Raw genomic sequence first — 27,735 nt, 5'->3', positions numbered from 1 at the left:
TCATTCAAAAATGGAGAATCTTGGCGCGCATCCAAGGTACTTCATGCTGACATTTGTGGTCCTATGAATACAACTTCTATCACTGCTTGCAAATATTTTTTACTTATTGTAGATGACTTCAGTAGAAAGATGTGGGTGTATTTTTTAAAAAATAAATCTGATGCTCTTAGTACCTTTCAGAAGTTTAAAACATTAGTTGAAAAAGAATCTGGTTGTAATATCATGACCCTTAGGACCGACAATGGGGGGGAATTTTGTTCCTCAGCTTTTGCCAACTTCTGTGATATTCATGGCATCAAACGTCAATTAACCACACCTTACACTCCCTAGCAGAACAGTGTTGTCGAGCGTCGCAACCGCACGGTTGTTGAAATGGCTCGTTCCATGTTACAACACAGGAGTGTTCCAAACAAATTCTGGGCTGAAGCAGTATTTACTGCTGTTTACCTTCTTAACCGATCACCTACTCAGGCTGTTAAAGGGAAGACTCCTGAAGAGGTGTGGTCTGGTCGTAAGCCTAAGATCAGTCATCTCAAAGTTTTTGGCTCAGTTGCATATGTTTGGATTCCATTTGCTAAGCGCTCTAAGTTGGGTTCCAAAAGTCAGAAACTCATGATGACAGGTTACAATGATCATCACAAGGCCTATAGGCTGATAGATATAGCCACTGGTCGTCTTAGCTTCAGTCGAGATGTAGTATTTGATGAAGACAGAGGATTCTTTCAATCTTCTTCTTCTGAGCAGCGTTCTGAGGATCCGCCTCACAGTGTTCTTCTCCCAGTCAGTCCACCTGATGGGAGGGATGATGTAGCATCAGGATTTGATACTACTCTATCTGAGCTTCCTCCAGAAGCTAATCCTCCTCTTGCTGTCCCTATTGCTCTTGAGCCTTCTTCCCTTCCTCCTGATATTGGTTCCTCTAATCCTGATATTGGTTCTTCTTCTCTTCGGCCTAAATGGTGGGCTAAAACCATAGGTGATCTCCGGGATGATGAGCTCCTTGAAGGTAGAACTTCTAGACATAAGAACAGACAACAGTCTACAGTCAATTTTGCTCTTATGGCTAACCTTCACAGTATTTTTGAGCCTCAAACCTATTCAGAGGCTAAGGGTACATCTGAGTGGGAACAGGCTATGGAAGCCGAATTCCAGAGTCTTCAGAAGAATCACACCTGGACACTTTCTGATCTTCCTGCCGAAGAAACGCCCATAGGCTGCAAATGGGTGTATAAAGTAAAATACAAAGCTGATGGAACCATAGACAAGTATAAAGCTCGTCTTGTGGCTCGAGGGTTCTCACAGAAGGAAGGCATCGATTATGAGGAGACTTTTGCTCCTACAGCCAAGATGAGTACCATAAGGCTTGTTCTTGCCCTAGCAGCTCAGTTCAATTGGAAAGTTCATCAGATGGATGTAAAGAGTGCTTTCCTAAATGGTGATCTTCAGGAAGAAGTCTACATGACGCAGCCTCCAGGATTCAAGGTTGCTAGTCAAGAACAAAAAGTGTGTCGGTTAGCTAAAGCAATCTATGGATTGAAACAAGCTCCTCGGGCTTGGTACATGAAAATTGATCAGTACCTGACAGATCAGGGTTTTCAGCGGAGCCCATCTGATGCAAACCTGTACATCAAGCATACTGGTGCTGATATCTTGTTTGTCGTTGTCTATGTGGACGATCTTATCATTACTGGCAGCTCTGCACATTTGATCCATGGGATCAAACAAGATCTATGCAGAACTTTTGAGATGACAGACTTGGGACTTCTTCATTACTATCTGGGGGTTGAAGTTTGGCAGACTGAAAATCAGATTTTTCTCTCTCAATCCAAGTATGCCAAAAATCTTGTGGAAAGGTTCAGAATGCAGGATTGCAAACCGGCCACGACTCCTATGGAACCAGGGCTCAAACTTTCAGCACAGTCATCCTCTCCCCTTGTGGATGAAACTTTATTCAGGCAATTAGTGGGCAGTCTCATCTATCTTACTGCTACCAGACCCGATATCAGTTTTGCAGTAAGCTACATTTCTCGCTTTATGTCAGCTCCTAAAGCTGATCATTGGATAGCAGCAAAGCGGGTGCTACGATATGTGCGTGGTACTTCTGATTATGGCCTCTTATATACTCGCAGCTCCAATCCTATTCTCAGTGGCTACACTGATTCTGACTGGGCCGGTTCGGTTGATGACCGTAAATCTACAGCTGGGTATGTGTTTAGTCTAGGATCTGGTGCTGTTACTTGGACTAGTAAGAAGCAACAGGCAGTGGCTCTCTCCTCAACAGAAGCAGAGTATCGGGGAGCAGTTAAGGCATCCTGTGAGGCAGTTTGGCTTCGCCGTATGCTTGCAGATATGCATGTTTTCCAGACAGGGCCTACTTCTTTGTTTTGTGATAATCAGGGAGTGCTCAAACTTGCCAAGAATCCAGTCTTTCATGAACGAACAAAGCATGTGGAAACTCATTGCCACTACATTCGCCAGCTGGTTGAAGACGGCTCAGTTCAGTTGCAATATGTTCCCACAACAGAGCAGCCCGCCGACATTTTCACCAAGCCGCTTGGTCCTGATAAATTTGTAAAATTCCGAGGGTCTATTGGTGTTGTAAATAGATTGAGCATTAAGGGAGGGTATTAGAATATGTCTATTTAGTATTTAATGCTCAGTCTTCTAGCTGTTGCTAATTTTATTCTTTTAGCAGTTTCTTAGATGAAACTGTTTGTACATAGAAACCTGATGTTTCTATTATTGTAAATATCTTTGTATTATCATTGAGCTGTTTTCTCTTTGTGAATTAATTCATTCAATATTCTTTTACACGAGTGTTTCTAACTGTTTTAATAGCTCCATGTGGATGGCAGGTTGATCAAGAGATTGTATCTTCATTGGGTTGTGGAGTTGCACATCTGACAGTGGAGCCATGTGCACATGAGGTATTTGACCTAGGAGGATGAGGACTTATGCAAAGTTGAGTTGTGGTGGTCTAGAGTGGATTAGATCCAGTGTTCGACCACAGGTTTGGATTGACTTTGGAAGGACACATGTTTAGTAACAACACTTTCTAGGAGGGAAAGTAGAGTGAGCCAATTGAGGTTGTGTAGGTTCAGAGGGAGTCTAGCTTTAGAGGGAGACTGTGAAGGAATGTCAGGCACCCAGTGTAAGTATGTATCGTTAGGTTCAAGCGAGAGAGTGGAGTTTTCAACCCATGCAAGGACAGTCACGAACCATGTGAGAACACTAATTGTGGTGCAAGGAAAGTTGTAGCCCATGCAAGGATAGTTATGGAGCATGCAAGGAAATGTCCTGCACCATGCAAGATAAATCTTGGCCAAGTACAAAAGAAGATGTGGCACATACGAGGACAACCATGGGCATGCAAGGAAAGTCATGGAGTTGGATATTTCAATGGGTGATGGAACTACCTTCCTCACTAAGAGGGAGTGTTGAAATTTTGGTAGCTCAAAAGGTATTTCCGAGTGGAGAAAACCCATCAAAAGTAAGTTTGTTGGGCAAAGTACCCAAAGTTGGGGTTTTGGACCCAAAGGTGTGGGTTTGGGACCCCAGATAACTAATTTTATATTCTAATTAATTGTTAAATGGTTGAGTGGCTAAAACCCTAAAGGACTAAGGGTTTCTTAAAATAACCTAGGGAAGAGTATAAATAAAAGAGGCCAAAGGAGTGGCCTAGACACAAGTGTGAAAGGATGTACATTTGTGTGAGAAAGATTCCAGGGAGGTTGTGTTTCTGCCAGGTAAGAGGAGGACGAGTAGGTTTGACGAAGAGAGTAGTTGATCCATGGAGTAGGATCGAGAGATTTCGCTGTTGAAGAAGTTCCATTGTTTCTGTTGTGTAGGCCACAGGGCTGCTGGGCCACAGTGCCTGACTGGGCAGCCACAGAAGGTAGATTCATGGCTGAATCTATCTATGAGAGGATATGAGGGATAATCAAGTTCTGGAAAGGGCTCTGTGTGCTGGACAAAGGAGATGAAGGCTGACCGCAGAGACTACTGAGGCTACTACAAACTGATATTGCCTTAGAAACAAGGCTGAAGTGTGGACAGATAGACTGAGGGCCTCAGATGTGATGATCAGCCTGGCTGAGGAATTTTTTGAGAGGTCGAGGGCTAGTTGAGCTTGGAAAAGGGTGTTGTAGCAAACAACAAAGGATGGCTGAAGTTTGGACAAGGATTGCTAAAGCCTAGGGAAGGCTGGATAGTAAGTTTGGGTGGTGGCCAAAGTCTGGATAGCGAGGCTAAGTGTATGCTAGGTGGGCAACTATGTTAAAATTGGCAACTAGGGCCAAACTCCATGTGGGTCATCTTATTAATGGCAACCGATATTTTTCTTGGATCCCTCTCATCGAGAGGTGTAGGATTGATCTAAAGGTCATTTGATTCCGATAAGTATTCATGGAGATATGAATTTATTAATGTTATGAGACAATTCGTCAAGGTCGGACAACAACCAAATAAACCCAACTTGTGGTCAACGTTTTAGTATAAATAGAGGTGGCCTTTAAGTCATTTCTACACACACTTGGGATCTCTTCCTCTCTACTTGTCTTTGGGTTTTAGTAGGAGAAGAGATCTTATGGGATAACGCTGCCCTAATGGAGAAAGGCTCTACGCTGCCCTAACGAAGAAGCCCTAATGCAATAAATCAAAGAAGGCTCTACGCAGTCAAAGGGAGACCCTCACCGCTATCATGAAGGAGATTGAAGTAGGCTCCCTTGCTGCCCTATAAGGGTTTACTATATGCCCTAAACTGCTATACGTTCAATCCCTAGCCCTAGCTGTAGGGCTAAAGAGAGATCTCTGTTTTGAGGCCACAACATGGGAGGCCAGGGCAGCATGGGTTGGAGGATTGTTTCATGGGTTGAACAAAGTCCGAAGTTTGTTGTAGGAAGTTGTGATGCTTGTTGTGCTAGGCTGAGGCCTTGGGAGCTGAACATTAGCTTGTTTAAAGGCTAACTGATGGTTTTATCATTGTTGGAGGGTGTTGTGAGCAACAATAGTGTTGTGTGGTAGGCCACATACCATACCACTACAGCGAACCTATCGTGGGCAGATTTGAGGGCTGTCTTGAGCCCTTACCTTCAGCGTGGAGGAGGAGCATCTCTCCTTGCCTAGTTCGCAGTTTTTTGAAGGGCTGTTCGAGGAATGTTGAGAGGAACTTAGGGCTGCAACAGTATGCCCAAGTGCCCTAAACAGAATAGTCAGGAACAACAAAGTGTCAAGCAGATTTGAAGCGGTGTTAGAGGTGCATTGGGTCAAGGATATTGACCAGATTTGGATCAGACTTGGAACAGCGTGTGGGAGCTGCATGTTGGGTCAACATGGAGTGATGAATACCCCAAAGGAGTGCAGCCTGATGTGATGAATGCTGTGACATAGACAGCATAGTATATGACAACTGTATACATAGTACAATGTAGTGCTATCAACATACAGTGATGGGTAGCAATGCAGCTTAATGTAAAAAGGGTGCAACATGGTATGATGCATAGTACAGGTCTATGTATGATGTAGCTACATGGTTGGATGCTACATGTCTTCATGCAGCAGTTAAATACAACAAGCTTATACATGGGACAACTACAATGACACTAGGATAGCTGCAAGTGGGACAACTGTAAGCTCGGTGACACATGGGACAACTGCAACATGGGACAGCTACAAGCATGAAGAATCATGGACAACAGCAGCATGGTAAAGCATGGACAGAAAAAAGTACAGTGCAACAAGTACATTGGGACAGTAGCAAGTGCAATGCAACAAGTACATTGGGACAACATCAAGTACAGTGCAGGAAGTACATTGGGACAACGGTAAGCATGGTGCAGCAGTGGCACTATGTACAACAGTGCTAAACACTGGGACAACAGCAACATGAGGTCCAACATTGTGATGATGGGTGCAACATGGTGCAACACGGTGAGGTGCAGCACGGTGAGGTGCAGCATGATGACGAGATGCAACACTATGATAGGTGAAGCAGTCACTTTGGAGAATCAGTTGAAGCAGCATGTCTTCAACTGATCTAATGTACCCTCACCCTAGGAGATGATCTATGCTCTTATCTATATAAGTCAAAGTGTTGACTTCTGTTGTAAATGTACTATCTCTATCTCTCTCTCTCTCTCAGCTGAACTATTGAAGATCATATAAGAAGAATTGACGAAGGGTTTCCCCACACTGGGGTTTGTCCCTGGCTAGCGCCATATCTTGTGTCCTCTTGTCTTGGTTTGTCTTCTGCGATTTATATTTTTGTTCTATCTGCAGTTTACTTTAATGCTAATGTGATTGCTAATCTAGAAAAAATATTGAGCTAACTATGAAAATTGAAATAAATTGCTCTAGCAGAGAACATACCTAAATTTAACATGGTATCAGAGGTGAGGTGAAGACAATGCCCAAGCAAGAGTGAAAGAGAAATCACCGAAGACAGTTGGGAAAGGACAAAAGGATCAATGGATTCCTCATCCCTCTTCAAATTCACCAAGGGTGAAGTCGAAGTAGAGTATATTATGGCACAGTGGAAGCTTCTGATGGCCTACCTACAGATCACTTCAATGGGAAGTCTGGATCTCAGGGTGAAAGGAAAGGTAGATGCCTTGCTTACAATAAGTTCGGCCATTATGCGAAGGAGTGTCCAAATGGCTGGGACACATCTCTTGATGAAGATAACAATCATTCCAGGGACATCTTCAATGATCAGAGGAATGACAGGTAATGTAGGTCATCAAGGAAACGGTCGACTCTTCAAAGAAAGAAAGGAACCCCAGATAGAAGGGTGCTCTCTCTAATTTGATAGAGATGGAAACAACTGTGGGATTATACTTGGAGCCGATGCCACCTATCCCAGAAAGGGTGTAGGAAATGTTACCCCTCAATTGAATGAGGGTAACTCGATTCATCTACAAAATCTCTTTTATGTACCTGATCGCAAGAAGAACCTGGTGTCCATTTCGGCAATGGAAGTCAAAGGTTACAGGGAAGCATTCATCGATGGAAAGGTATGTGTTTGAAAATAGAATTTTCAAAAGATGCTTTTTCTCATGGGTTCAGGGTTGGCAATTTGTATCAAGTTGCAGGATGGTCCATTGGGGATCATGTCAATTGACATACCTCATCTATAACACCGGAGGTCTACTTATGGGGCCCTACCCGATGTGAGTACAATGGTGACAGGGATGCCTGAATTCAAGAAGAGCATGAAGGTACATGTCTATGATGTACTGAAGGAGAATCCTACAAGGTGACCATTCCCCTCATGTGGCAGGTCCACAGGTTTGGAACAACCCGAGGAGTTTGAGATTCATGATCAGGAATCTCATGTATAAAGGTGGAAGAAAGCCCTCAAGCCCTCTATGGCTTGAAGCAAATCGCCTCGGGTTTGATATGAGAGGATTGATAGCTGTCAAATGAAGCTGAGATTCACTAAGAGTGAAGCCAATCCAAACCATTGTTTGATGGTTGTGGGTGATAGACCTCTCATACCGACACCTTCTAAGAACGATCTATTTCTGATAGGTGCTGACCCTCTCACTTGTAGAAGTAAGAGGGAGTTGGATTCCGGATGTGGAATGGTAAATTGCAAGCTCGTGACTACCTCAAGGATCTTAACTTTTAGAAGTTATATGGTGATGATGTCGGACAAGATTTGGGAAATGCCTTTGAGTTTCATAAAATCATTTGCATTGATGTTCTTGGTGAACTTTCCTCCGGATATATGTTTTGTAGTTAGCATGGTGAGCTCATATTTGGTTGAGCCTCACTGGATTGGTACCAAGAATCTTCTGAGATATCTTCGGGGCACAATCTCTCATGGATTGAGATACATTGCCGGAAATATGAAGCTACATGATTATTCAAATGCTGACTGGGCAGGCAATGTGGAGGATCACTAGAGCACTTCTCAATGCTGGTTCTCTTTGGATTTTGCTTCGATATCATGGATGAGCAGGAAGTGGAAGTCAGTTGCTATAAGCACCGTCGAGACCGAATACATAGCTACGAGTATGATCTCGTGTGAAGCTACCTGGTTGTGGAAGCTCTTCAGTGAGCTGTTTGTACACATGATGAATACCATTGTGATCCTCTGTGACAACCAGGGGGGATTCGATTGTTGAGGAATCCCGTATTCAATGTTGCTCCAACAAATAGACATTAGATACTACCTTATCTGGAATATGGTAAATCGATGAGTGAGGAGGCTCCATCGCATTGAGACTGATGTACAGGTGGCATACATTTTGACAAAGCCCCCGGGAAAGGTCAAACATGTGACTTTCTCGAATGACTTGGTGTCGCTGAGAGACCTTCTTAAAAGGGTCCTGCATGTTGCATGCATTGAGCTTTGGGAGCTCTGAGGGGCTTGGGGTACTTACTGGAGCAACGCACGACCATAGGGCAACTCACCCTCCCCTAATGGTGCACTATGTATAGGGTAAATGGCTCAGCCTTCCCCTGTGATACCCCGTGGCAACTTTGGGATAGGATGATTGTCGAGGCATCCTACCCATGCAGTCTGGGACTCATGGGAAGTACCTCTCATCTGATCAATGAGCAGGGAAATGGGGTTAGGGACCAGAGTAGTACTATCGATGGACGCATCGTAGTATCTATCGTACTCCCTATGCTAGGATGACCTCCATTGATCTGGGATCAATGAAACTGATCTGGGATCGGTATGAGTGGTTTGAGACACTCTTGTGATATTGATCTGGGATCAATAAAACTGACTTCAGGTCAGTAAGAGTGATATGACACACTCTCTTCAAATGAAACTGACTTCGGGTCAGTAGAGAATGGTATGAGACATTCTCGATCAATTCTTTTTCTTCATGGTTCAATAGAGCATAGCTCAGCAGAGCAGTGCAGGGCACTGATGGCAGAGATAGTATAGTTAGACATATGGATCAATGGATGGAGTTCTCCCTAGTTGAGAGGGAGTGTTAAAATTGGCAACTAGGGCCAAACTCTATGTGGGTCATCTTATTAATGGCAGCTGATATTTTTCTTGGATCCCTCTCATCGAGAGGGGTAGGATTGATCTAAAGATCATCTGATTTCGATAAGTATTCATGGAGATATGAATTTATTAGTGTTATGGGACAATTCGTCAAGGTCGACCAACAACCAAATAAACCCCACTTGTGCTCAACGTTTTAGTATAAATAGAGGTGGCCTTCAAGTCATTTCTACACACACTTGGGATCTCTTCCTCTCTACTTGTCTTTGGGTTTTAGTAGGAGAAGAGATCCTAAGGGATAACGTTGCCCTAATGGAGAAAGGCTCTACGCTGCCCTGATGAAGAAGCCCTAACACAGTAAATCAAAGAAGGCTCTATGCAGTCAAAGGGAGACCCTCACTGCTGTCATGAAGGAGATTGAAGTAGGGTCCCTCGCTGTCCTATAAGGGTTTACTATATGCCCTAAACTGCTATACGTTCAAGCCCTATCCCTAGCCACAGGTCTAAAGGGAGATCTTTGTTTTGAGGACACAACATGGTTGGCTAGGGCAGCGTGGGTTGGAGGATTATTTCATGGGTTGAACAAAGTCTGAAGTTTGTTGTAGGAAGTCGTGATGCTTGTTGTGCTAGGTCGAGGCCTTGGGAGCTGAACGTTAGCTTGTTTAAAGGCTAACATATGGTTTGTATCATTGTTGGAGGGTGTCGTGAACAACAATAGTGTTGTGTGGTAGGCCACATGCCATACCACTACAACAAACCTAGCGTGGGCAGATTTGAGGGCTGTCTTGAGCCCTTACCTTCAGCGTGGAGGAGGAGCATCTCTCCTTGCCTAGTCCGCAGTTTTTTGAAGGGCTATTCAAGGACTGTTGAGAGGAACTTAGGGCTATAGCAGTATGCCTAATTGCCCTAAACAGAACAGTCAGGAACAACAAAGTGTCAAGTTGATTTGAAGCAGTGTTAGAAGTGCATTGGGTCAAGGATATGGACCAGATTTGGATCAGACTTGGAACAACGTGTGGGAGCCACATGTTTGGGTCAACATGGAGTGATGAATACCCCAAAGGACTGCAGCCTGATGTGATGAATGTTGTGACATAGACAACATAGTATATGACAACTGTATACATAGTACAACATAGTGCTATCAACATATAATGATGGGTAGCAATGCAGCATAATGTAAAAAGGGTGCAACATGGTATGATGCATAGTACAACTCTATGTATGATGCAGCTACATGGTTGGATGCTACATGTCTTCATGCAACAGTTAAATACAACAAGCTTATACATGGGACAACTGCAATGACACTAGGACAGCTGCAAGCTTGGTGACACATGGGACAACTGCAACATGGGATAGCTGCAAGCATGAAGAATCATGGACAGCAACAACATGGTAAAGCATGGACAACAACAAGTACAGTGTAGCAAGTACATTGGGACAACAATAAGCATGGTGCAGCAGTGGCACTATGTACAACAGTGCTAAACACTGGGACAACAGCAACATGAGGTCCAACATTGTGATGATGGGTGCAACATGGTGCAGCACGGTGAGGTGCAGCATGATGACGAGATGCAACACTATGATAGGTGAAGGAGTCACCTTGGAGAATCAGTTGAAGTAGCATGTCTTCAACTGATCTCATGTATCATCATCCTAGGAGATGATCTATGCTCTTATCTAGATAAGTCAAAGTGTTGACTTCTGTTGTAAATGTACTATCTCTATCTCTCTCTCTCTCTGCTGAACTATTGAAGATCATATAAGAAGATTTGATGAAGGGTTTCCCCACATTGGGGTTTGTCCCTAGCTAGTGCCACATCTTGTGTCCTCTTGTCTTGGCTTGTCTTCTGTGATTTATATTTATGTTCTATCTATAGTTTACTTTAATGCTGATTTGATTGCTAATCTGGTAAAGATATTGAGCTAACTATGAAAATTGAAATAAATTGCTCTAGCATAGAACATATCTAAATTTAACAAACTAAGAGGGCTGAAGTGTTTGGCCTAAAGGAGTAGGCCAACCATGATAAAAGTGAAGTATGTTGGAGAAAGGAAGACATTAAAGAAGGTGTCTATGCTAGTTTAGTACAAGTGGCTAAAGGAGCATTCTACATATGAGCAAGAATTTGATAGTGATCTAAAGGGAGCTGATCACTGTGTGAAGATTTGAGCCAAAGGACAACCAGGTTCAATGGACAAGGGGACTGAAATGGCTGATTGCTAAGGTGTGTCAACCAACAAGTCAAGTTATTTTGTCTCTGTATTTATGGGTAGATGAGGGTCTGAAAGATTAGACCTCAAGCCTTAGTTGTATTTTATTGTATACTGTGTATATTGGTATTTGTATTAGGGTCTATGAAGGGCCATGATCCCTGGTATGGGAGCCTTAATGTTTTCTTATTGATGGATTAATGAGAAATGAGATTTTGGGTCATAAATACTTGTGTACCATTGTTGATTTCATTGCTGATATAATTCGATGTGCAAAGTGCTTCATATTTGAGTATCTTCAGTGTGTGCTTATGTTCTAGTCCAGACATAGACTAGACCTATGGTACAAGGGAATTTCAACAATTGTGATTGAGATTGGTTATGTGAAAATTTTCTTGTAGTTCATTAGATTTGCAATCTACTAGGTTAATGAATTGTTGGGTGCTAGGTTCAAGGAAAAATTAACATGGTATTAGAGCAAGAAACTAGTCAAACTGATCTCTGAATCATGCAGAAGCCAAAGTTAATGATCTACCCAATGCTAGGTTCAAGGAAAAATTAACATGGTATCAGAGTAAGAAGCTCTGAAAACGGATTTATGAAACATGCAAAAGTCAGGTTTGTATTGGATTGTTGGGGCCAGGTTTGGTTGTGATAGTATGCTTTATAGGTTGAAGGAAGTCGACCATACAACAACCAGGAATCCGTACACTCATTGAGTGAAAAGGTTGAGTTCAAAAGTTTAAAATTTAAAAAAAGCAAAAGAAAAAAAAGAGGGCTGGAGGTTTGAGTGGGCTGTCAGTTGAAGTGGCTAATAAGGTAGCTACCAACTGACCAAACCACCTAGCTACCATACAGGAGGATGTTGTTGCAAGAGGAGTTCATCCATACAAATTAAGGTGAAGGTGTGGAGTAGGTTGACTGACTGAGTTAACAGAGAAGGATTGGCAACAAAAGCCCAAACATATGTTGACAAGGGTATCAGGAGGGCAGTGGAGCTTGACAGTAGCAACAATAGATAACCACTAGGTGGAAAGTAGAGGCCGGTAGCCCACTAGACCATGACAACAACGATAGGGATTGGTTAGAGGTGGTTGTAGGGCATGGGATTTGCGTAGCGGTAGGAGGTTGGGCCTGAGGGTTCAAGGCAGTAGACTGCACAAGACGAAGGTTGTAGGCACAATTCCAATGACAACAAGGAACATTGATCGAGAGACAGAACTCATAGGTAGAGCCACAAGTTGACCTTCGCGAGACCAACGAACATGCTAACAACCTACATCTAGGTGTGTCGTGGGTAATGTTGGGGCTGAGTGACATCGTATTGAACATTAGGGGAGGCAATACAAGTAGGTAGGCAGGTTGTGGGTCAATCCAACACACAAGCAAAGGTGGAAGGTGAAACTGGTAGGGGTAGTAGGGCATAGTTTGAGGTTGTGGGATGGAGTAGAGGCATGGTACAAGGTACAAGAAAACGAGTTGAAAGCCAGGAGCAACGAGGTCAAGGACTGTGGGTGTGCAACGAAGATAGGGCAACATGGGAGGTAGTCGATGGACAAGGTGAGGTAGGCTAGTAGAGTTGGCAGCGATAAAGGACTGTGGTATGGTGGGGCTCGTGGAGGATCAATTGGGATTTTTGACATCTGTACACAAGCATAGAGGGGTCGAGCAACAAAGTAGGGGAAACAATTTCAATATAGAGACGATGCAGGGTACTACCAGGTATGTAGAGAGTGATATGGGTAGTGTTTCCAAGTAAGTTGCATGCAAAAAGAGCATTGAGCCGTAGGCGTGTGGGTACAAAGGAGATCTAGATTTGCAGTGAAGCCAACACCGATTGTTGAGTGGGATGCAAATGGGCCAATTATGCAAGAAACTACGCATAGTAGTTTGGAGATGTAGTGGCTAGCGAAAAGTCAATGGTAGGGGATTTGTTGCAGCAGGAATGAGTTGGTAGTGGCCAAGAGAGCATGGTAGGAAGGACAATACTAGTAGGGTTTTCCAATAGGATTGGCGGAGGCCAGCTCTCAGAGGGAGAGAGGGAGACCATAACAATCGGGGGATTGGCAACGAATTATTTAGTGGATGTCTCAAAAGACTGAGATAGATCTACATGGATGATATTTGCAGATTTATAAACCAACAATTTTCTTGTGGGTGCTAGAAGGACTTAACATAGGGGCCACAAAGAAAAGCAGAGCAATGACAGAGAACAAGGAACATGTAGCTCCAAAGATTGAGCAATGAAAAGGGAGTCAACCCTTAGGTTCAGGTGGGGAGGAGCAGTCAGCAAATCCTTTCATGTATGTCAAGAAGGTCTCTTGGTATGAGATGACCTTATAGGATGTTCAGGAACAAGAGGTTTCTATGAACTAGTCCAAGGGTAGCAGGAGGCTTCTATGAACTAGTCCAAGGGGAGTAGGACTTCGAGCATGTTTCTAGACTAGATGCATGGAAGTCTTCCAGTCTTGAGGGAGCAACCATGGCAGTGGATATAGTTGATGAAAACTTCTGAAGAACTGTGTGTTGTGATCATGGGTTTGATCAACATTTCGGGTGAACCCTTCACCCATCTTCAGGGACTTGAAGCTTAATTGAATATGGGTGAAGGGTTCACTCGAAATGTTGGGCAAACCCATGATCACAAGACACAGTTCTCCAGAAGTCTTCATCAACAACAATTTATTGATTGTGGAAATATCCATGCTAAAGTGGATGTAGTTATAGGATCGAAGCCAATTCTAGGGGGTAGAAGTACCTCCCTTGCCAAGGAGTGTTGATGTTTGAAGCTCGAGTATGTAATTTGCATAGGCCTAAGTGTCTAGGCATTCAAGAAGTCGCCCAATATTTCCATAAGGCACTTGCTCAAGTGTGAGCAAGTTTCTAGTGTTACTTAGCCTAAGTTTTAACTTTGGAAAAACACATAATTATTATGTTGGCTAATTGAGCTAAAGAAACTTAGGAAAAGCAAAGAAAATTACTTTAATGATTATGTTTTAATCTTAGCCGTTGATCTCACGTGAGGCAAGATCTAATATCGATCGCTAATCACTTTATAGATTAGGGTTAGGGATTTAGCTCAATGTAAAGTTATAAAAGTAAGGCTAAGGAGAGGAGAAAGACACAGTATACAATGGCACTAACTTTTGAGAGAGGGATTTTCTCAAGTGAGGAGTGTGATTCTTTAGAGTTCCAGGTTTGAGGAAGTTGTAGGTGGGGTGCAACGTTGGAGATCAATCAAGGAGATCGAGGACCAATTTAGAGCTGGTTTGTTGGATCAGATCCAAAGCATTGTATTTCTGTAATTTTCTCAGTTGGGTCATTATCCTAGGATGAGAGCCCAAGTAAGTTAATAATTTTAATGAAGATTATTTGAATTTTCCTTAGGCCCTAGATCTGGTTTAAGGCTAATCACGCATGCAAACACAATAGGGACCCCCAACTTACTAGCACTTTGCACAACGAAAATTTTCAATAGTGAAATTAAGTAAGTACACAAAGATTTGAGCCCATAGATTGATTATATTATCTGTCCATCGATAAAAGAATCATGGGGCTCCTGTACCAGGGATCATGGTCCTTGATCACTAGTACAACTAGTATACATAATATACAAATTAGCGCTCGTGATATGCTGCTTCAGATCTGCAATATGCCTAATAAGAATACAAGAACAAAACATAACTTGCTAAAGATGTCCTTTCACCACTAGCCCTTTCAGTCCATTTTCTTGACACGTGGCCTGTTCTTTGCCACTAACACATTGTAATCTGGTTCCTTCCAGATCTCTGTCATATACTGCTACTCACAATAATTCAAATCCTTCAAATTTCTTGTATTTATCAACTCCAAAAGCCTCTACTACTCACAATGTTCCTGTTGAAAAATGTAACTAGTTTTGGTCTTCATAATTCTCAATATACTCAAATCATTATGTATATCTTATGTTACAAGAAAAAGAAAGAAAAATATTATTTTTAAGCATGGGTTTCATGCTCCATTTTGATGGTCATCTAGGTCAAGCACATTCTTCATGTTTCTAGGGTTTGTCATGTTAAAAAAATATTTTTCTTGAGTCACGAGAGTCTTTATCAAATGTATAAGACCCTATTGGGTAAGATATAACATGTAAAAGATACTGATTGTGAGTCTAGAAAGTCCAAGAAACCTCCAAGCACAAGTCGACCCAGGAAATGACAAGTTAGCCTAAAAGAAGGAATTTGAATTGATCCAGGTGGATATTGGTGGCCACTCGCCTATTCCACCTAGACCTCCAGTCAGTTTCGTCAGTTTCCTTAATTATAACAACATTTATATTTTTAGCAGTTTTTCAGGTCTTGAACTTCCAGAGTTGTTTTTACCCCCTAAACAACATTTTTTTTGAGGTCCGCAGTAGACCCCTAGCCGTAGGCAAGGGTCTCGGACAAATCCTGCAGTACTCAGAGAGATCTTTCCAAAGAGGTATCGTACGCACCAAACGAGGATCATATGACCCAATTACGACCCCGGGAAGTTGGATGCCCAAGTAACCTCAATGGGGCACACAAACTCTTAGCGTTTCATCTCCTAGGGTTAGGGTTTTACCTTTTTGTTCAATAATAAAAAGACCCTTGAGCTTCATTGTAACACAATTTAGAGGCATGTAGCCGCCACATCTCTTCTCAGAGATAAGCTACCATTTCCTGAGCTAGTTTATTTCTATTCTATATGTAAGCATATTTCAGTGCTTTGATATTAATGAAATGAAGTTTTATTTTTGCTGCATCTCTGTGTTTATATCTGTATTTTGTTGCATTCCATAAGTCCGGATTAGTGGTATTAGATCAGTGTGCCTTTTTTTTTTGCATGTACCCAACGAGGTTAGGGTATAAGGAGTTAAGGCTCGAACTGGTTGAACATTTGCAAGACCAGCCTTACAAACCCCGACGACCTCCCATGGTAGAAGAAAAGAAAGACGATGGGGGTAGGAGATTCTTTCAAAATATTGTTTGAGGAATGAGATGATGGATAACTTTGCCCAGATCCTTTGGCAGCTACCCACAGGTGACGCATCTTCATCCAGCAGCCTCTTTGGAGGCGCCACTCCTTTTAAGGTACAAGTTAACTTTGACATTCCCATATTTGAAGGCGAGAGAGATGTAGAGCTGTAGATAGATGGTTAAATTTGTTGGAAGAATATTTTCCGGTTCATGACTTTTCCAATCGGGAAAAGATTACTTTTGCACTTCACAAGCTGCCCCACATGTCAAGGACTGGTGGGAAACCTACTATAAACAAAAGGATGAGAGGGAATCCTCAATGTTTTCAGCCGCACCCACTTGGAATTGTTTTCGAGACGCCATTAAGGAACAATATTACCCTTTCAGGAGCTATGAATATAAATACATAAAGTGGACCACGCTGTGGTAGGGAAGGGACCAAGATGTGCCAGAGTTCACAGATGATTTCCATACCCTTTGCACGAAGTTGGGTATCAAGGATTCTGAGAGGCATTTGGTACTCAAGTACCGCGATTGTCTACAAATGTACATCTAGGATGAGATGGAGTTCTTGGACATCTCCTCACTTGGTGCCGCCTATTGATACATTGTCAAGATCGAGCAAAAATTTAAACAAAAGAAGCGAGACTTTGGATCTACGAATTTGAAGCAAGGGAAAGGCTCCCCAAACCGCAGAACAAAGGACAAAGTCAAGGAGAGGCGACCTAAGGCAACCTGCCGAAGCCGCAAGCAAAGAACAACACCACAAAGACAAAGGACACAGGGAAATGGTGCGAGTTACATAAGAGCCCCACTCACAACACAAGTGAGTGCCGAGCAAGCAGTCACTGATGGCCGAGTTGAAGATTTCCGAATCAGATGCATGTTCCGACTCTGAGTCAGAAACCGAAAAGGGGAATGACAAAGGGAAGCAGATTATCGATGCGGAGCCTAGTGCCACCGTTGCCACCACCAAGATCCAGAAGGTTGAGCTTGAAGATCCAGAGGAGGGGGATTGGCTCTTCCACTCACAGATGTGGGTGAAGGGTTCTCCACTGTAGTTCTTTGTCAACAGCGAGAGCCAAAAGAACCTCATTTCAGCAGAGGTCGTGAAGCGGTTGGGTCTACTGACCACACCACACCCGCAGTTGTACAACATCGGGTGGCTTCACCAAGGGCTAGATCTCCACGTCAGCCAACAGTGTCGCCTTCCCTACAACATCAACCCCTTCACAGATGAGGTACTGTGTGATGTTGCTCCTCTTGAAGTTTGTGAGGTATTATTAGGCTAACCATACTTGTGGAAGCGTCATGTCGTGTATGAGTCTAGGCCTCGCATTGTCATTATTTATTTAGGCAGTAAGTTATATAGGATACTGGAGGTAGCACCGCTTACTGCCATCTCTTTGACCTCTACGAAGCAATGCAATAAGATCATTTCCCAGACTAGGGAATTTATCTTCCTTATGATTCGTCCTCAGGGCAAGAAGAAGACAGTGGCCACATCCACAACCTCCAGACAGGGCTCCTCCGCACGACAACAACAAATGGACAAGGTCATGGAAGAGTACAAGGACATCTTCACCTCACCCACAAGGGTACCCCTACATTGTCAAGTCAAGCACTCCATCGATCTGACCCCAGGCGCGTCGCTACCCAATGGACCGATCTATCGATGCTTTGTTCTGGAGAACGATGAAATTAAGAGGCAGATTCAGGAGTTGTCCGGTCAAGCAGATTTGACTCATGTCCAGTCCAAAGCTGATCGGGTTAACAACTTCATTGAGCGCATTCAACACATGCGTCAACAAGTCCATGACATATTGGACAGAGCCAATGCTTAGTACAAGCAACGTCATGATCAACATCGAGTGCCACACAAGTTCCTGGTGGGCGACAAAGTTTGGTTACATTTGCAGAAGGAGCGCTTCGCTGGGCCCCACCGCAAGATTCGCCCACTCCGATATAGGTCGTACACCATCACCAAGGCTGTAGGGGAAAATGCCTTCGAGCTCAGCATTCCATCGTTTGTTGGTCTGCTCCCAGTATTCAATGTGGACTGGTTGCGACCATAATTTCCTCCATTGTTGGACACATTCGACGTCATGGAGTAGCTGACACCAACAGAGATCAACCCAAGTTGCATTGAGAAAGCCACAACTGACATGATCATGGACACATAGATTAAGAACACTCGCCAGTAGAGGATCCAGCTAAATCGAATGTTTAAAGCAGGCCAATTCCTTCCCCAGGGCAAGTGGTTCACCAGGTACCAGGTTCAACAGAAATTCCTCACCTCATGGAGGCTCTGCATGCAATGGGGACCATTGCTTCCTAAGGGGGGGAGGTTTGATCTAGGTGGATATTGGTGGCCACCTGCATATTCCACCTAGACCTCTAGTCAGTTTCATCTGTTTCCTTAATTATAGCAACATTTACTATTTTTAGCAGTGTTTCGGGTCTTGAACTTCCGGAGCTGTTTTGACCCCCTGAATGTTATTCTTTTTGAGGTCCGCGGTAGGCCCACAATCGTAGGCAAGGGACTGTGGAAAATCCTATAGTACTTAGAGATATCTTTCCAACGAGGTATTGTATGCGCCAAACGGAGATCACATGACCAAGTTACGATCCCACAAACTCTTGGTGTTTCATCTCTTGGGGTTAGGGTTTTGGTTCTTTAGGGTTTGCCTTGTTGTTCAATAAGAAAAAGGCCCTTGAGCCTCATTTTAACACAGTTCAGAGGCATTTAGCCGCCACAACTCTTCTCAGAGATAAGCTACCATCGCCAAAACTAGTTTATTTCCATTCTGTATGTAAGCATATTTCAGTTCTTCGATATTAATAAAATGAAGTATTATTTCTGTTGCATCTCTGTGTTTATGTATTTTGCTGCGTTCCTGCATAAGTCTGGATCATGAACCCCTCATATCTGTATAAATAGAAGCGACATCGACCTCATTTGATCACTAATTCAATCTTTATCTTCATGAAGTTTTATCTGAAGTTAACAACATCAAGGAAGCAAGTGTGAAGGTCTAGAAGGCATGAAGATCTCAAGAAGAATGAAGAAATCTTGTTTTTGGGCTATTTTCCTCTGACACGTGCGAAGAAGATAGGGTTTCTGCAGGGACAAAGTTGCAAGTCGAAGCTGGGGCCGTAGTTGAAGTTGGATGCTGGTTGGAGTGGAATTGATCCTTGTTGTTTTCACTCTTCTTGGAGGGATGACTTGATGCTTGGAGGGGGACTTGGTATAGGGCTTGGGTATTGGTTTTCTCATTTGAAGCAGATTCTATAAGAAGAGAAAAGTTTTTATGGGTTTTCCTCTTGGAGGGGTTTTTCCCTGGCTTGGAGCCTAATTTCTGTGTCCATTGCCTTTACTGTTTTTCTCTTGATAATTGTGTGATGAAAAGACCTAATAAAAAAACACAAGAAGATAAATAAAGTTCACAAGCAGCTATTAAGGAAAAAGGAGAAATTGAATTAATAACTGCCCTAATGCATTCTCCAACATGGAATTAGAGCTAAGGTGAACAAGAGAAGGCGACTTGAAGGACACAAAGAAGGGTTTGCTTGTCAAGGGAAATCATTTGCATAAGGACACAAGGAAATAAGAAGACCTATTGATCTAGGAGGAGGGTTACTAATCAAGCCTTCATTGAAGAAGACATCATCATCAAGATCTCATTAAAGGAGGACACTTGGTTGACAAGTAAGTGTTAGATTGTTTTCTATGTCTTGATCTACAGATCATATGGCTACATTTTGTAAGTAAAGCAACAAAATATTTGGATCAGCAAGCTTCCTAGCTTGGAAGAAAAGGATTGACTTGGCACTAACAAAGAATGAAGTCATGGAGTATGTCCTTGGAGAAGTAGCTGAACCAAGCAAAGAAAATACACAAGAGTTAGCAAAGTACAAGAAGGGAGAAGTAAGAGCTCAAAGAATCATCGTGGAATCTATAAAAGATCATCTCGTTCACTTTATTTCTGATTTGAAGACATCAAAGGCTATGTATGATAAGCTGGTAAAGTTGTACTCTATAAGTACACAAGGTCAAAAGATTTCCTTGAGGAATCAATTATACAGGATAAGGAAATCAAAGGATGAAGACATGGCCACCTATCTCATGAATATCTCACAAATAAGATCCTAGTTGCAAGGGCGTGGGGAAACTGTTATAGACTCCGAGATGACTATCTATGTACTAAATGCTTTGCCACCTGATTGGAGTAGTTTTGCATCTAGTATCTACTCAAAGTAAGATGTTACACCCTTCGATGAATTATGGGCTCAATGTATCTTGGAAGAATCCAGGATCAAGGAGAAGGATGATACTGAATCAAATGAAAGATCTCAAGCCTTCATCGCAAGAACCAAGGACTTGAGGAAAGGGAAGTTTGGAAAGTCCAAGAAGAAGACAAACATGTCCAAGATTCAATGCTTTGCATGCAATGAGTATGGACACTTTAAGAGGGATTGTCCAAAGAAGGTGAATAACAAAAGGAAGGAAAGAAGTGAAGCTCACATAGCTGAAGAAAAGGGAGAACTTGAGAAGTCGAAAGGAGAAGATCCCTAGGATCTCTACTATTGAAGGAAGCTCCATCTTTGTTAGGTCCCGCATAAAGTTTGTCTTTATTTTATTGAGTAGAAAGTAGAGTAGCATGTATTGTTGTTTACTCTAGAAGAGTTTTGTTTTTTTGTAAAGGCATGGCATCATAGATATAAGCACCTGATAGTAGAATAATTAGACTCTACTTGTTTAATTTGCTTTGGGAAAGATCATATAATTTAAAGAAAATGAGAAGTTTGGAACCATATTGCATAATATAGTTCATCCAAGCATGTTCTAACATTATGTTAGAGGTAGTCATTTTGCAAAGAAGGGTCATGGTCTTGGTATTCGTCAATTGGAATCTCTATAAGAAGAATTTTGTGTGGGTTTTCCTGTCAAAGAGTGAGAGGTTTTGGCCTTGGCGGAAAGCCAACATCTTGTGTCCTTGTCTCTTTTGTTTTGGTAACTCTTTGATGAATTGAGAAGACACACTCTAATAATAACAAGTGAAGAATTGTGCTAATAAGAAAAAGTTAAAAACACTTCACAAATAATTATCATGACTAGAAGAATCTCGTTAGATCTGAGACTTTTGTGATCCATATTGTAGATAAATGTCTTTCGGATTAATCACATCATTAGGATTTGGTCGACATTTCAAACCAACTAATGTGGTTCATCCTCAGGACAAGGTGAAAAAATCATACAATCTTCATGAATAAATAGCAAGGATGCATCATTGCCCAAGGTCAGCTGTTGAAAACTAGCCGTTGGAGATTAGTTAAACATGTAAATAAAAATTCTAAAAAGGTAGATAGGAATGATTTAATATTATAATTTAGTTGTTAGGAGTACGAATAATAGTAATATATTGTTAAGAATACTTCATAAATTTATAAGGGGTTTAAGAATAAGTTATAAATATTAATAAAAATAGTTGTTAGGAGATTATATACAATATTAAATAATCTCACCAACCTACATTGCCCTAGATTCTTCAACACCATCTAGTATGGAAGCAATACTTCTAAAGGATGAAGGAATGTAGATGGTCAAGTTGCAGTATGAAAGGCATAATGAAAATCTTTCTACTTCTGGTAAAAGGAAACCTATCTTTGACAGATACAAGAAGCAAGCTCATTCAGAAGGGATGGCTAGATGATCTTATGAAAAGAAAAGGTATGCATATTGTAAGTAACTCTTCACAAAAATGTTCATATCTACAAGAATCTAGTAGAAAGAGTTGGATATAAAAGTGTGCTCGGCAAGCCTTCTATATGGATGCATGATGCTCGAAAGAAGAAATTTAACATCTTTTGGAAAGGATGGAGATCAAGACTCTCTCACAAGATTGCATGATATAGATACAATATCGATCGACATCAAGTATAGTCTCCGGAATAAAGATTGGGAGTTAACAATGACAACTCCAAGGAAGATATTGTAACTTGGTAATCAAGTTCAATCCACGGGCACTTTGATTAAGATGAATGCATGGAGATGGATCATACGAAAGAATGTTGATCTCAAAGGACTCAAGCAAGCAAATACTTCAATGAAAGGGCCATCATGATAAGGTAAATATGATATTTAATATTTCGATATTGGTTATCAAGCTAACATATTGTTTTGCTACCTGGAAGGATATTGCAGAAATACATGATGATATTTGAGGCAAGATCAACTGTTGGTGTTGAGCTCGATTCAAAGAATATATGGATTGAGTAAATGGTCTTGACAATCCTTTTAGGGTTATGTAGTCAAGGTGTTCACATCAACACCTTGGGATTGAAAGGTAGCAATATAAGAAGATAACCATGATGTTCATGTTCCTACATCAACAAAGATCACTCTCATTTTTAGAGGGAGCTATGATTAGCTTGAAGTTTGATAAGGCTCAATATAATGCCTTAATTGATGATGACCAGAGGAAAGTGATTGATGGCCTTAACCTTGTCACAAGATTAAAGAAAGAGGATGGCTCCATAATATCTTGGAAAGAAGAAAGTTCGATATAATGATATGAAGGAAAGAGGGATCCATGCAACTATCTCCATGAAGAATTGGTAGCTGATACATTTATGAAGACAAGCTATAAAGCTTGTTGTGATGACTTCCCAAATTAGAAGGAAGCTAGGGATCTCTATATTTGAGAGGAAGTAAAGGAGTCTCCTTAAATAGGAGCAAAGTTCTATTCCCTAATCAAAAGGGAATGGGAATCTACTCTCTGGTTGAGAGAGAGTAATGATGGACATCACATTTGTATTCTCTTCTTCATGTGTCACGCACTTGACTAGGACTAAAAACCATAAGTCTAAGTGAAGGCCATGAAGGGAGAATGGTGGAGGATTGGTTAAGCATTTGTGATTTCCTCGAGGATAGAAAATCCAAGATAGGAAATGGATTGGACAAGTATCCAAGACAAGAGTGGTCGAAGAGGACCAATATTCTTTGAGGATTGGGAATCCAAGATAAGAATAGTCCTAGAAAGGACATACCTAGTGAACATCCAGATGGGGTATGTGCCTTGTAGAGGTAGTGTGGTATCTCATGTAAAGCCTCCCAACATTATGCTCTTGTATAAGAAATAGCTTGTCAAGTTAAGGCCTTACTATGTTGACAATGTTGGTCATGATGTTGATGCTTAAAGATGGCTTGCCAATAATCTGACTCTTCTTATGAGAACTCTTCAGTTTGAGAGTAACCTTGTACCAAAAGTACAATTATGACTACCTCCCTATTTAAGAGGGAGTGTTGGAAAATGTAACTAGTTTCCGTCTTCATAATTGTCAATATACTCAAATCATTATATATATCTTATGTTACAAGAAAAAGAAGAAAGAAAAATATTATTTTTAAGCATGGATTTCATGCTCCATTTGGTGGTCATCTAGGTTAAGCATGTTCTTCATGCTTCTAGGGTTTGTCATGTGAAAAGAATATTTTTCTTGAGTAAAGAAAGACTTTATCATTTGTATAGGACCCTATTGGGCAAGGTGTAACATGTAAAAGATATTAATTTTGAGTCTAGAAAGTCCCAGAAACCGCCAAGCACAAGTCGGCCCAGGAAATGACAAGTCAGCCTAAATAAAGGAATTTGAACCCCTCAGATGTGTAGAAATAGAAGCAACATCGACCTCATTTGATCACCAATTCAATCTCTGTCATCAAGAAGTTCGATATGAAGTTGGCAACATCAAGGAAGCAAGTGCGAAGGTCTAGAAGGCATGAAGATCTCAAGAAGAATGAAGAAATCTTGTTTTTGGGCTATTTTGCTTTCACACGTGCAAAGAAGATAGGGTTTCTGTAGGGCAAAAGTTGTAGGTTGAAGCTAGGGGTTGAGGTTGAAGCTGGATGCTGGTTGGAGCAGAATTGGTCCTTGTTGTTTTGGCTGATCTTTGATCTAATTGGAAGGGATTCTTGGAGGGATGACTTGGTGCTTGGAAGGGGACTTGGTCTAGGGTTCAAGTCTCGGTTTTCTCATTTGAAGCAGTTTTTATAGTTCCAACCCTCCTAGATCACTGCATATAAGCCATTAAATTACACTGTTCACAATTTCATTTATGAACAGTCATTACGAATACATCTCAACAATCTTTCTACACATAGTAGCCCCTTACTCCCTTTGTTTGTTTTCATGCAACTTTAGGAGAATCTTGGCTTATATTAGCCTCACTATGGCCTAATATGAACCTTTACGAATCTCTGTTGAGCTTTCTCAGTCTGTCTGTGCATTTCTGAGGTCTTACGTCCCTCCACTAGTGCTTCAACCCTCTCTTTGCTATAGGATCAGACCCTAACATAGGTACCAAAATTCATTTCTATCAGTCTACAACACAAAGGTCTTGCGGCCTCTCTAGCTTACTGATCTGAGGTCTCTTTGGTCCCATTCTTGGGATATAACCTCCTCAGATCATAATCTAAACTTCGGCCTCTTCAACCTCTAAACTTGCAGACAAAGAACACTTTTGTCCAACCTCTTCTTCATTGACCAAACAGAGAATTCAACTCCTTCAATAGATGCATTTCGACTTTCCTTTAGACAAAGAAATCCACTTAGCCTCTCCTTGAAGATTTGTGGCTCTCCTCTTGGGCTACATATTCCACAAGATAAGATTGCTATGTGTGTGTGATCTCTTCTTAGGTCTCCTCTATTTATCCTTTCCCTAGGGTCATTTAGGAAACCACTAGAACTTAGGGTTTTCACTTCTCAACTCTTAGAATAAATAATTCTTTTCTTTTGGTCCTAAACCCACGTCTTTGGTCCAAAACGCCACTCTTGGTCGGTATCCTTCTCAGAAATACCTTCCGAGCTACCCAAAATTCCAACAAGACTTGTTGATTGGGCATAATCTGTTTGTGTCATTGTGATTGAGATTGGTTATGGGTTTCCGCGAATTAAGCTAAGAACTTAGCTGTGATTTCATTCAATAGATCTGCAATCTACTAGGTTAGTGAATTGCTAAGTGCTAGGTTCAAGGAAAAATTAACACTATCTAGGCCCTAGGGGCTAATGTCCTCCTCCAAGATGCAGAATGCTCCTCCTAAGTAGGCCATTCTTGAATCCAGCGAGCCTCTCTGCATGTGGCCACATGAAGGATATCTCCCAATCTATCAAGAGACAAGAGGACTCCGATGCCCTAGGGAAGAATGCCAATCAAGCGCCCAAATAAGGTCAAACGACCCTTGAGCAAGCTATCTCCAGTGTGAATATTCATCACAAACCATCTCCCATGTGCCAATTTATCTTGGACCATCTACGGGTTGAATATACACCATGCACCCCAAATCTCATGAAGCAACCCAAAAAATGGTTTAAACACTTCCAGAGTAACCTAAAAGTTATAATGCATGGAATGTATGTGAATGGAACTTTGAAGGATGCACATAATAATCACTACATGGCCTTTTTCTGATGTTGAGCGTTGCTTTATAATTAAAATCAATTACTGATCTTGTTAGAATGATCTTTTCCGAATGGTTCTTGATTGCAATGACTCCATCAAAATCAGCTGACCTCATTCTAATAGGTTAAGTAGTATCTGTATTGATGGGGAGAAGTCTACTGTGATTTGGACTTTTCTGGGCAATCATTACCAGAATTGGTCTATAGAAGAATTACTGGAATCACATTTTTTCATTGCTGGATTTGTATTTTTGATTGTAGAAATGGATTCAGTGCTCTAAAAAACCTCTATAGCATCTGTTTTGTGCAATCTCAACAATTACTATATGCAATTTCAACAATTCTTCTAAATTTTTATCCTGATTTTGTGAAAAAATGGTTGGAAAAAATGACTGACAAAGATCCAAATTGTAACATGTTTAGACTGCTATATATTGCAGGTGTGATGTTGTGGAACTCATTTAGACCCTAAACCCTTGTTTACTGTATGTTATTATAATGTGGGGAGGACCAGTTGTAAAAGTGATGTTATGTCTATGAGGATCCTTCATACTCTAGGCAGAGGGATATCTGTCATTTTGGCTTATGTCTTTCATATCCTGCTGCTAAATAACTTTTGTGTGATTGATTTGCTGAAACTTATATGGTTTTATTTGTAATACCTTTAGCATTTAAATTTCCACAATCTTTTACTGCAGCTGCTCTAGAGGTGCCAGATAACTCTTTTGTGTGATTGATTTGCTGAAATTTGTATGGTTTTATTGTAGTACTTCTAGTATCTAAATTCAATATTATTTTTCTGCAGCTGCTCTAGAGGTTCTGCGTGCAGTAGGATTTTCTGAGGACAATACATTTAATGAAATTGGAATTGCAGAAACATGCTTAGTCTTGAAAAGGAACGACCCTGGCTTGTTATGGCTTGCCAGATCCTCTTTGGAGGTTTGCAATGCATAAGAGAAACTAGGATTTATTCACCATCTGCACATTGTTCACGCATAGATGAACATCCTCAGATTGAAAAACATATTAATTCTGCACCTCTATTGGACATAAAATTGTGTACAAAATGTTCTGGAATGATGGTAGTAGGTGTTGAATTCTCCTCTGGTCACTTTACCTATATATGTTCTACTGACGATTGTGCAAAAATATCTCTAGTAGTGTGTCAAGGAAGTTCTGTTGGTAAATTTTCATTGATGATAGTGATACTGTTTAGCTTTGAACAATTTGATTAAATGCTGTGAGTTTTTGAAAGAACATTAATATTTTCTTCTCATTTTCATTTGATTTAATTTCAGGTAAATTTTCGTTGATGATAGTTATACTGTTTATCTTTGAACAATTTGATTTAAATGCTATGAATGTCTGAAAGAAAAGTAAATATTTTCTTCTCACTTTCATCTGATTTAATTTCAGGCCGAGTTTCAGTTTAGCGTGAATATCAATTTAGGCCTAGTATCGTACAAAAAGCGTTTTCTGTAACATCAGTCATTTGCAATGACTGGTAACTAATGTTTAGACAATTCTCTGAATAGTAGACATTTTACATTATACATTTAAGATGTTATAAGTTAATTTGTTGTTTTTTATTTCGTGCTACATGCTCATCTATTCAAATGGACGTTTTAACCATTTTACTTGTAAACATGTACACATACCTACCCCAAAGTTAATATTGGAAATAATAAGCAACCATGATACATGTTTGGAAACACCAAACCATTATTTCTGGTTAGGCATCGTATTCCTGTCCACAAGCACATCTTTATATATACATGCAAGTAGATAGAAATAAAGTTTGGAATGAGCAAACCATTATTTGCCTATGCATTCGTATGCTTGTCGCCCTACAACATCTTCATTATATGTATGTATATGTATGTATAGAGACCATGAAAGGTTAACATGGAATGCAAGCTACTTGAGTCTAAGGAGAATCGATGATGCAGTCTTTGAATTTAAGGAGAATTCATGAGATTGAGTGGAAGGAAATTGATGTTAATTTTGAAATAGCAGATTTGACTTATATTCCAAGCAATTAGATTTGATTTATATTCCAAGCAATTTTTATAACTCAGTAAATTATTTTACGTAATTATTAAATAAAATA

General features: G+C 41.1%; 1 protein-coding gene across 2 annotated transcripts in view; it reads left to right on the top strand.

The window, feature by feature from the left end:
- Nucleotides 1-26,938, top strand: part of LOC149218795 (uncharacterized) — a 133,332-nt gene extending 106,394 nt beyond the window's left edge. For both annotated transcript variants that reach the window (XM_089384146.1, XM_089384147.1), the window contains exon 11: nt 26,431-26,938. In XM_089384146.1, the coding sequence (XP_089240272.1) occupies nt 26,431-26,579 (149 nt within the window). In that variant the 3' untranslated portion in view covers nt 26,580-26,938. The remainder of the gene's footprint in view (nt 1-26,430) is intronic.
- Nucleotides 26,939-27,735: the final 797 nt, after the last annotated feature.

The sequence above is a fragment of the Pinus tabuliformis genome, chromosome Q (genome assembly GCF_031772625.1).
Source record: "Pinus tabuliformis cultivar Carrire ecotype Pingquan chromosome Q, CPIR1, whole genome shotgun sequence".
Lineage (NCBI taxonomy): Eukaryota > Viridiplantae > Streptophyta > Pinopsida > Pinales > Pinaceae > Pinus > Pinus tabuliformis.
This window is presented reverse-complemented; position numbering and strand designations above follow the sequence as displayed.